Below are 12,138 nucleotides of genomic sequence, written 5' to 3'. Positions count from 1 at the left end.
TCGGAATTGCTTGTTGTGTGATGGAGGCTTTTCTGGAAGAATTCTGGTTCGTACTTTGGTCAAGCAATTGTATTATAAGGACAAGAAGGATAGGTTAGACCCTTCTTTGAGAATGTCAGATAAAACCACACAAATTTGTATTCTTTTATTTGTTGGAATGTGCAATTGACACGTTCTCATTATGTTTTTATTCACTGTTCCAACGTGCTTTCAAATTAAACCACGTGGGCTGAAAAATATACTGAAAAAATAACAGTGTGCAAAAGTTAACAAACAAGGAAGTCCATTCTATAAACATGCTGTGACTTCTGCAACCAAATACGGGACAGCATGATGAAGTGCAGATTCCTGCCCACTTTCAAGCTTTTTAGTATGTTACAGGCTAAGCAGTCCTGTGCTGAATGTTCATTGCTGATTGGCGGAAATGTACAGTACTTCCTTTGCCAACAGCACTGCAAACCTGCAAGCGCCTGGAGAACACAGAGATCACAATATCGCCATGAGCTGAGAGAGTCCTCACTGACTAACCAATTGTGTGCTATAGTTTGGTGGAATAAGAGTCCCAGTCATCCAGTGACAGGACCCAAGATCTGATCTGTCTGGTCATTGCAAAGTACTAAATATGTAAACACATGACAAGCATCTAGGTGTCAAAATGTTAGATAATAAAGATTACACCTATTAGCACTTGGCAGTCTTAATGCTTAGTACTCATGCTGTACAGCATGTACAAATTTAAGGATGGTGTGTGAAACTTGTAGTGACTTGTATTTAAGTTGGTGGACTTCTCCAAATACAGGTATAATGTTACTTCTAGAATATTAAGATAGACTTTTGCATATTTTTTCTATGATTGGCTTTTACATCTCTCTCCAGGCAATGTAGACCAGCTAGAATGAATCAATGGTGTCATCAGTACATTTGAGCTGTATCTCTGTTACGGGTCTTGGAGTTTTACACAAACTCAGGGCTATCCAGACAGCTGACTGATACAGGCCAGCTGTTCCCTCATTAATCTCCTTCATCTCCTTCAGCAGTTACAATTCTACAGGCAATGTAGTGAAAAAGTATTTGGTTTGTAAAGAGGAAAAGCTAACAGAGATGTTTGGCCTCCACAAAGTAGTGACACGAACATCAGCAGCCACATGAGGGTATACTGTATACAGTAGATGTTGCAAACGGTATCCAAACAAATTGGTTACATTTTAGATCACCATTCTGCTTAAATGATTAACTGCACAAAAGCAAGATGCCAAACTCTTTATAAAGCAAATGGCTCCCATAAACATTACTAAATCAATCAATTGAAACGCCTTTGCATATTTTCTGTAATATTGTATTGTGCACGAATTATACGTTATACAAATGTTTGAGTTTAATGTGGAAATAATTTGCATTAGAAATTCACTTTCCCCCAAAAATAATGATTTCCAATATTGTACATCTCATCCAAGTCCAGAAAATTGATAATACTGATGTATTCATCATTATCATCAGTGAGCTTAGTAGAGATATTAAAGCCTAGTTCATGCAATGCTTCAGACAGGTTTCTGTGAAACATCACTGCTGGAATGTGAGGCCTTCAATCTCGTTGTAATGCAGTTGGAGCTTTGTGTTTACCATGTGTCTGGTCCCTATAGCAACAAAATCATTAAGAACACATGAGCTCTATAAAAAGACTTTTTTAGCCTTTTTTTCAAGTTGTACATTCTTCTGGTTAGGAAATGAATTTTTAGCTTTTGTTTCATCTATATAGATCTATACTGAACTTCACATTGATGGTCTTGTAATGCTTGCTAACATCAACATAGCATTCTGATTAACTTGAACTAATTCCATTTGAAGATAAGATTGAATTATATTTGTCACAAAACTGTAAAACCAAAAATACCTATGCAAAATCATTAAATCCCAAAATATATACTGTATTATTCAGATGTGTCAAGGCAGTAACAAAATATCTGGCTGCATTAAAAGAACTGTTGTATCACAGACTTTTTTCATTTGCTGGTATAATTTAATTCACTTCTGAAATCCATAAGAACTAATCTTTCCTTATGCCTGTGTGTTCAGAGGTGCCAGGCATCTTCTTTATTAGGTGTGCTGCCAATGCTCCTCAAAAATCTCATGGAACCAATATTCATACAACTGTTGTGACCTCATGCCAAGTGAATACCTTTTCCCCCTGAATATGATCTCATTGTATAACAATTTGATGTGAGGGACAGGCTGAGGTACAGTAGTATCTCTGGCACAGTGAAAGTCTAAATGTCCAAACCCAGACACGTATATAACCAGATGCTAACGGTGTCAATAGTTGATACTATGATGAGAACATGCCCTGAGCATCTCTCCCAGCTGACTGTCAGAGTAGCCTTTGATCATTTTCATGTGGTTGTTGTTCTGTTTTTCCTCATGTTGTTGATTGTGGTCCTGCTCTTATTCCATCCAAAGATACTGGCAAAAAGAGGAGTTTGCAAAAGACATTTAATATTTTAATTTTGATTGTGATCTTAAAGACCATTCATCTTAAGTTTGAAGTATGATACAGTATTCAGTAATTTGTATTTCTATTTTTAAAAATCTATTATTCTCTATAAGTAAAGGTTTTCTGTTTGGTTGCTTTTATTTCTTCATGATGTTGTAAATGATTAATCATTCCCTTTTTGCACTAAACCTTATCTTTTCTACAGTAAACCACTTGATTGAAAATCACATAGTAGCCATGGACTGATTTACAGTAGGATATACCAGACAGGTTCTCAGAAACAGTATCAAGTATTGTTGCCTTCAATCAAAAAATCATACTTAAACTGAGCTTTTAAGTGTCCATTACATATTTCTCATTTATACACTACTCCTATCGAGCTCTGTTGTTTCATTTTTAAGTCAAAATTGACAATCCAAAGCCATCCATGGTTCTGTAGAGGAATCTTATGTTAACGTATGTTTATTGTATAGAACTAAATGGCTGCAAACATGTAAAGAAAGCTGAAGTCACCAGTGTTTAACCTAAAATGATCACATTAATTGGAATTTACTTAAACACATACAGTATACTGCATTGTAAAAGTAAGTCAGAAGTGCAGTATTGTACAGTATATGCAGCTCCTGAAGAGTCGTAAAACAAAGAAAATGTAATGTTTTCACTACATTAAGTGAAAGTGGTGATTTCAAATCACATGCTATGTTTAAAACAGGATGCCAGACAATTCTAACAAGCTGTACATCTATGTGTAGGTTATTTGAGGAGTTTCTGCATGACAAATCATTTTGCTTGCTATTGAGCCCTCACTGTGAAGGTCTTTCTGAATAAAGAGATAAATACAGATGATGTAAAGCTGATTACTTTTTATCAGATTATAGACCAGCACTGATCCTGAATTTGTCTGTAAAAGTCAGCCTCTGGCTTTCTTTAAAATCTACTGAGATAAACTCTTGTTGACCTTAGTAAGGTCAGATGCGTTTGACTGCAACTATCAAGCACACAACACTAAGGCACATCTCTGACGTTTGCAGTGGCAGTGACTCACATCTCTAATGCTGCCTCTCTGTGCAATTACAGCCATAATGATGCAGCACAGAGTAAGTGTGTACATTGAGTACAGAGTACATTGTGGTGTTAAAACGAAGTGCTTAGCTTGTCATTTTGATTTCCAGCTTATATTTGAAGTATAATGCTGGCAAGACATGATAGCACACAACTCAGGCTATAAGAAGTGGAGAGGACACCACATTTGACACCTAAAACCTTTGTAAATGTACCTATTGTCCACAACTGCTGGCAGACCATCATCAGATCAAAGCCACCTTAAAACATAAAACTATATTTCATAAATGGGCTATTTATACAAAGTATGCAACAGTGAGCAGCCCTGGTAGCTCAGATGGCAAGAGTGCCCAGCTCCTGACTGGAAGGGCCCAGATTCAATCCCAGGTAGGGATATAGCTTGCTTTAATTCCTTCTAGATAGCTCCCAGGTCCACTCAGCCTGCTTTCTAAAAGAGTACTCAGGGTAATAGGCTGACCACATCACCTTCAGTGTTGGGTGGTCAAGACAAATGGTGGCTCTTGCCTTCCATTCCCCTATAGGCCTTTATGGCCTGAAAAGGGACCTTACCCACCACTTGAATAAAACACAATTATGCATAATGGCCATACTTATGACATGTGATGATGAATTAGTTCATCTGCCCCCATTTGTTTATCTTGTTTAAAGTGTTCATTGAGCAGGATTTGACTGAGCTTCTGCCAGGTGCATTTGTTCCTGAGCACTGTTGGAGACCCTGAGACCTGTTGAATTCTAACAGCATGTGATAGTTTGTCCTATTCAACCAGATTGCACCCCAAACCAGGGATTCATGCAACAGGTTTCAGTTTCCATACAGGCTTGAACATGGTAAGATCCAAGTGCAAATTTGTATTATTTGTCATTAAAAAATAATTCACAGATAGGGACTTTATTGATCCCGAAGGGAAATTAATGTCACAACAATAAAACAAAAAGATCCAGGTGAGAAAAAGAAATGTTGTTCTTTAAAAATGTGTTAAAGAGTTTTATTTTTTCACAGTTATTACTATCTCAAACAACTACCCATGTATTAGAAATACCTTAGTTAAAGCAAACACAAATAATTATTCATTTCAACAGCTTCAATTAGGCCCATAAATCATACAGAACTTAAAGGATTGAAATTCACACAATGATTAAAAATAATAAAATTAGACATCGATAATGGTAAGTAATAACTAGAAACATTGAAAATTAAGACGCTAATAGAGTAGCTTGAAAAAAGTTAGCTTGAGATAAAGACAAAAGATGGACAGAGTAGACATGCCACCCTTCTGAATAACTGTACAAATAAAGCCTATATTGTCTAAGGGCTTAAAGTGTTCACGCTTAAAGGTAACTTATTCAATGCCATGAAACAATGTAACTGGAAGAAACACTAAAGTTTGCGCTGAACGCCTGCACAATATTCCGGGCAATATTTTAATTACAATGTTCCAGACCAGGTGTGAGAGATCAGGAGCCACCCGTGGTGCTGAAAGGACAGCTACTGCGACAGCGTCGGGTGGGGCAGTAGGCGAGGAATGATTGAAATGCTCCGAAAAGGTACCGCTTACTTGACCTGAAACCTCAGTTGTTGGCATAATTGCACGTAGCCGTATGGAGTTGACATTTCTCACTGTACTAATCTTGATTCAATAGCGGATGTAAGATTGAACCACCAATTCTGGAAATATTGCTTTCAAGCCACACTACGGTAGCGTAGATGTGCGAGCAGACGAAAAGAATTAGCATTGGTGAATCACTAAAAAATATTTTTTAGACAGTAGGCGAGACGGCATACTGACTCACTGATGAAAGGTGCTGACGTTTCCCTTATAGAATTTTAATCTGAAACAGTCCAGCTAGGATGACTGAATATGTTTTTTGCCAAGGCAACCCAGAGATGTAACACAACTACAGTCCGGTGATTTGCAGTATATTTTTGACGTCACCCTTAATATATCACACAGTCAGTGCTCTCAACTCTCAATGGGTAATCCGTTTTGGTGGTGGTGGTGGTGGGGGGGATCAAATTTGTTTGGCCACTTAGCTTTATATAAAATACTAATTGTAAGTACGCATTAAATGAATTACATTTTTTTATATTCCATATCCCATATGGTAACTAAGCACCAAAGACCTTAAATATAATTAATTTATAAATGAATGAATTATTAATGCTAATAGTCCCCTCATCCAGTTACTCCCAACTGTTCCGTTACATCTAAATTGCTGGCATTTTTTTGATCCTGCTGACGTGATTATCGTTAAATCAACCTGACATTTTCGACAAAGAAATTATTGTCAGTACGTGCTGTGTGTGAAAGAGTAATAGTTGACTTAAGAAAATTGTCACGGTTCGTGTGACATGATTCGTTTTACAATAACCAAACTTTGCAGAATTTTGTTCTGTCAAACAAGTGTCATTAGTATTGCCGTCTTTGTCGTTAAGGCGTTTGTTAAAGAAAACCAAGATTTTGCATCGGCTGTTTCATTAATACATTTAAGGGGATGGTTTGTAAAATTAGGATTGAGTTTGGATTTTTTTTTACTTAGACCACGTTGGTAACATGCATTTTTATACTGTGGCATTTCTATTTTATATAATGTGTGTGAAAAAAGAATTAAATCTTGTGGCAGTAGTTGTCTCTGGGGGAAAAAATAGTGTGTGTGTGTGTGCAATGCATTGATGCTATCACTTCCCTGTCATGGGACTCAAAGCAGTAGGCTAGTGCCACCTCTGGTTTAAAATTTCTTCTCCTGCGGCCGCTCTGTGTGCTACGGCAGAACACTTAGCTCTGAACATTTTTTAGACTTCTTTCGCCTCCTTCCAGCACATTTTGGTTTCGGAATCATGGCTGAACGCAAGCGGACCTGGGATAAGGAAGACGACCTGCCTGTTTATCTGGCAAGGCCGGGGACAACGGACCAGGTTCCCAGGCAAAAATACGGTGGCATGTTCTGCAGTGTGGAAGGAGCTTTCGAAAGCAAAACCATTGATTTTGATGCCCTGAGCGTCGGCAGAAGAAGTTCCAGGAGCTCCAAGAGTGGGAGTAAAGGGGAAGCATCCCAGGAAGGGAAGAGCCCCGACAGCGAGCAAAGCAGCATTTGTACGGAAAGTGGGTCCGGGGGACACGAAGAAGGGGACTCGGGCATTGAAATTAAAACTGCGGTTGGAAAGGAAATACTGCAGAATCTGGACGAATTGAAGGTAAGGCTCGGTCTTGCTCGTTATTATTCCCCACCGCGCTGTTACTGTAGCAGTGAATATTTAAGTTGAATGCCGCAAGCAGTTCGTGATCTTGGTCTGTTGTCATTATTATGAGGCTGCAGTGCTCCTAGGTTTCATTTCATCCTGAGTACTTCTAAATAATCTAAAAATACACGATAACCGCATAGGAGCTCTTTTATGTCTTGATGTATAACGGTCATTTAGACAAAGTGGACAATAAACGGGCTGCTTGATGTGAGAAAATATAAACGACTTTTCAAACAAGTTCTGTTTTCAGCAAGAAGTAGAAGTGCGGTTAGCATACACAGATACTGTATGCAGGCACGTTCCACACCATACATTAGTTCGTAATTGGTATTTAGTTTGAAAAGCTGCGGGGTGTGTAAGGGGCGTGGCAGGTCTGGTTCTGGTTGTCAGGATATTCATTTCTGAAGAAAGTAAGTGGACTGGTCACAGTCAGGGGACACATCTGCAAAACATGCCTTATCATGTGATCTCCAAATTACTTCAATAAAGCCGATCTACAATATTAAACACTGAGCCTTGAATATTCGTGCTTGTTCAGATGCAGTACTGATATTTAGGGCTCAAACACAAACACCACTCTTACCCTCCTCCTGAGTGGTGTTATTTGAGGTGCACAAAGCTGTAGTACAGCCTGATCTTTGAAAAAAGTTCATAGTCTCAGATTTATTTTTGACGAAAAAGAGACGAGTAGCTGCTTTTTTAAAAACAACACTTACAGTACAAATCCTACACAAGGCCTTTGTAATTTAAGGAACAATATCTTACACGATTATTGATTAAATACTCGTTACCTTAGGGGGTCTTAATTTGTCAGGAAACAATCAAAGGATATTTCAGGGGTTTAATTCTTTTGGTGTTCTGGTCATTTATTAGTTATATACTGTATTATTACAAATTGAAATAATCCCAAGTAATGAGAATGAGAGAAATGATCGAAGCAAGATTATCAGATGACCAAAATAAAAGCACATAACAATCTAATGAATTTAATTTGATGCTTGATACCCTCCCCCACTCCACGCCCCATCTTTAATTCTGCCATGTATGTGAGTACTGGACTTAGAAAAAGAGGCCTGCAGATGGATTTACAAAATGTGTTTCACATAATACTTTGAGATGCACAAGAGAATGTGGATTCATTGCTTTTATTAAAAAATAATATCTGTTTGGATTAGCCAGCAATTTTCTTTGGCACAAGCCCTAAACCTCAATGTCTGAGTTAAAGGAAAATGCAATTGCAAGTTATTTTCCTGTTACTACAATTTTTAAACTACAGTATATGATTATAGAACATACATGTGCATGAGTTTGTGCATGTTTGTATGTCTGCTTATTTTTTAAAAAATTAGCATTAATAGCTCTGTGACACAAAGATAAGAAAATTGAACCTTTGATAAAAATCAGACACCTTGGAACAAACCTGTTCCAATGGTTTTAGTAGTGCTATGTTCCAATGTTTTGATAATGAGTTGAATGACAGTACAAAATTTGTGTTTTAGCTTTTGTTTGTTAATTGCTTTAGACGAACTGTCTGACTGAAGTTTAGAACTGCTGCCAAATAAGAATTCTGTGTATCTTAACATTAAGTTCTGTTTTATTTTCCTGTCAGTGTATAAACAGACATGCACTTATTCAAAAACTTTTTGGGCTAGATTTCTCAAAGCACTTGACACCAACATGATTCATTTATAAAAGGCAAACAATATACCCCCCTTAATGTATTTTTAAATTGGATCCAGTGTTTGTGGCTTTATTAGCAGTAATTGAACAGAATTTGACTTAAAAATTAAGATGTACAAAGATTATGTTACCCGTTAGTGGTGTCACATTGTTGTGGACAAAAGAAGAGTAAGTCTGCTAGTGTGAATTATTGTCACTAAAGTACATGTATAACATTTACTTTAACAGGCTGAGCCCGGCTGAGCTGAGCCCACTGTTCCTGTTTTGAACACTTCGATAAAAGTTACCAAGTGTGTTTATACACTATACAGAGGCAGTGGCTTAGCAGTAATTACTTAGCAGTAATTTGGATATTACAAATCAGGAAGAAATTATGAGGAAATAAATGGCAACATACAGAAAAAAACAAAAAATATACTGAAGTCCTACACAATTGCAGTATTGCAGATCCTGAGAGTGCTAATTTCCCTTACTGGCATTGTTGAGCAAGACCCACGGTGTTGTGTGTTGTGTGGTGATTAATTGGGGTAGATTGGAAGTTCACAGGAAGACTTTGTGTGACTTTTCCAAGATAAAAAATGCTACTGTGATAGCATGTGCTTGCCCTCCCAGATATTATCTCTCAGTAAATTCCCCTCTGAACCATTCTAACCCCCATCCAGCTGATATTCTTCACTTTTCACCCGATTTGTAACAACACTTAAATAATTTTAAACAACTGTTATCTTCAGTCTTGATTATGTATTTTGCATTTTTTAAGTATCAATGCAGGTCACTTAATTTATTTAGCATGTACTAGCTTGTTTTTGAAAAATTTTGCCTTTCAGTATTCTGCATATCGTGATCATTTGGGTGAATACACTGGGAACATCAACCATAAGGAATTTGTCTGTCATTTAAGCCTTAAAGTATTACTTCATGTTATAAGTACAGAATATGACAAATCTCCTGCACTTCCCAAATGGCATGTGGTGATGTCAGCATCTCTATAATGTTTAGTACTGCTCTATAATGTTTAGTAATACCTCAATGTACTCCTTTGGGAGCTGCATTATATAAGATTTCTGTATGTAAAATGAGACACTATAATAAATGAGGAGAAATGCTTTGGTCAAAGGATACATCGGTATCATAAGGTATAATCTCACATCTTTCTATAAATAGATAGCAATACTGCTCCGATGACAATAGGATGTGAACATCTGATGAAAGTGTCAGACAACATGTGCAGGTCCTCAAAATATATGTTTATGTTTAGGTCTGCTTGTAGGATCATGCAGGCCTATATTAATATATTTTCCCTGAATGTCTTCACAAGTAAATTGGGAACTTAATAATACTTCCCTTTTTAATGAAAAGCTACTGTAAATAGAATTTAACACACTTTTCAGGACTTTCAGTGCAGTACTGAGCACAGTGAGATCCAGTTAACTCCATAGGTACTGCCACCCTGTGGTAAAAGGTATAATAGCAATGCTACTCTGTGTAATAATATTAAACATACAATTGATTCTGGAATAATGTAATTCTCACAAATAACCTGCAAAATTTTCACAAGTGACAGATTACAGGTTTCTGATATGAATGTGGATAAACCTTCAATGTAAACAATGTATTTTTTATAATGATGATTATTTCAATATTGTAATTGTAATCTTTTCAGTATTGGTTTTATAAAAATACAGTATCAAATGTGACTTAATTTCTTGGTGAAACGGTTTTAATCCAACAAACTGCAGTGCTCAATGGAGAACACGGTTAATACAGTCAGCTTTGAAACTCATCACTTTTCTGTAGTGCTAATTCAGCAGTTGCACACCCTGCAGACAGATAAGTGCTTTTCATTGCGGGCCAATTTTGCAGGGGGCGGAACCTTGAGGAGCTCCGTTTTTGTCGTTCCTGACAAAAAGCTAAGTCCCAGCTGGCGGGCTTCGTTTTGTGTTACAGCTCCACACTTTCCAACCTTTCAACAACTTCAAGATGGCTGGCAAGCCGGCCTGCTAATTCCTGTGACTTAACAGAACAAGCCCCTGTTTTGTATTCATTCTTCAACTTGGGGGAAAAAAGGTGTTTTGTGAAAATTCACAGCCTATCATGCAGTACCTTCTGGAGCTTTGTCTCCCTCTCCTTTTCTCTGTCTGTGTCCAAATCAGCATGATGGGTTAAGAGGCCCTCTCTCTTTTATAATCTTTTCTTTTTCTCTCTGTGTGACTTAATTTTATGACTCTTATAAAATAAAAATGATAATATTGCTGTTTTAAACACAGTACCTTGATTTACTGGAGTTTCAATGACAACAGTAAGAAAAGCAGGGAAGGGTTAACACAAACAGGCAGATAGAATATTTTTTCCAGCACCAGCATTTTATTCCTTTGTATTATAATAACCTCCTTTGTCTCTGTAATTTGATTGTCCAGTGCTCATGTTAATGGGGAAATAATCACACTGCAAGCCTGCAAGTGGATTATATAAATAATGTCTGTTATCTGCAGATTTGGCAAAAAAAAAAACATTACTGTATAATATGTGAGATTGTTAAAGATCCTAAAGTAATAATTCTTTATTGAAATTCATATTGCTACTGTGTGCATATGCCACAGGCATGGCATTAGAGCTCTCTCAGTTATTTTAAACTAGTGTTGATACATTTCTGTGTAATGGAAATTTTCGGCTCATCTGTTTCTTCTCGGTCTTGGAGAGACTGGTTACTGTTTGCAGTGATAAACATGCAGCGAGTCGGTATCTCATATTATTAAGTAAGTAATGTTTTATTTTTATTGCATAGCCACCAGAGGAACTCATTGCCAGGAAGAAACAAATGTTGTGTCTTTAAAAAAGTGTTTCTTTAGGAATTACTGTTTAGGTTGTACAGTATGGGAGGTTGATGTAAATCTTGGACCCTGGTATCCTTTTAAATCGTTATTACTTTTTTAAGAGAAAAAGCCTAATGTCCACATTTTTTTTGTAAACTCTCTTTCTTCTTTCTCCCATCAAAATCGCTGCAGAAACCAATTAAATTGAAGAAATGCACTATATTCAATATAGAAAGCACTGCACGTTTCTGCACTTCTTGAATCCTAGTCCTAAAGATTAAAACTGAAAAATGTTGAAACCCATTCCTGCACAATTATTAAACTAGCTAACTGTATTTTAAGTGTTCAGTCATTTTTGCACATCTTTCAAGAGGTCACGTAAGTATGTTTTTCATTTTTTTTCCAGTTCATTAATGTCTATTTGCTATTTCTAAGACAACTATGTTTTTTTATTAGCAGCAGCAGTCCATATTTCTAATAAAGAACTTATGGTCTTCATTACTGCTGACATGCTCAGTAAGCATGACCTGTTATTTTGGAATAATATACAGGAAGTGTTCCTCGCTTATTCTAGGAGCATCCCAGTTCCCAGTACAACCCTGGATAGCTCAAGGAGTAGGGCTCTGTTGCTCCCCATTCCAAACGTCTTATTAAGAATTGATGTCTCAAATGGGAGGGTTCCCTCTCAAACAATAGAAACACATGGTAGGACTCAACATTACTGATGGTAGAGCATCTGTTACTCAGCAGATTGCCATTCTTTGTTTTGGAAGATACCTTATATTTTGTAATAGGTATGCACGGCTTTTAGGTGCTTTCTTCTTGTTCATACT

General features: G+C 37.0%; 1 protein-coding gene across 2 annotated transcripts in view; it reads left to right on the top strand.

Moving 5' to 3' along the window:
* Window positions 1–6,283: 6,283 nt before the first annotated feature.
* The window catches only part of dpysl3 (dihydropyrimidinase like 3), a 38,249-nt gene continuing 32,394 nt past the window's right edge, over window positions 6,284–12,138 (top strand). Inside the window, exon 1 of one of the 2 annotated variants that reach the window (XM_006631819.3) lies at window positions 6,284–6,764. In XM_006631819.3, coding sequence (XP_006631882.1) covers window positions 6,408–6,764 — 357 coding nt within the window. In that variant the 5' untranslated portion in view covers window positions 6,284–6,407. The remainder of the gene's footprint in view (window positions 6,765–12,138) is intronic. The other variant, XM_015349537.2, reaches the window with a different exon arrangement.

The sequence above is a fragment of the Lepisosteus oculatus genome, chromosome 11, assembly GCF_040954835.1.
Source record: "Lepisosteus oculatus isolate fLepOcu1 chromosome 11, fLepOcu1.hap2, whole genome shotgun sequence".
Taxonomy (NCBI): Eukaryota; Metazoa; Chordata; class Actinopteri; order Semionotiformes; family Lepisosteidae; genus Lepisosteus; species Lepisosteus oculatus.
Note: the sequence above shows the minus strand (reverse complement) of the source record. Positions and strands in the feature narration are given on the sequence as shown.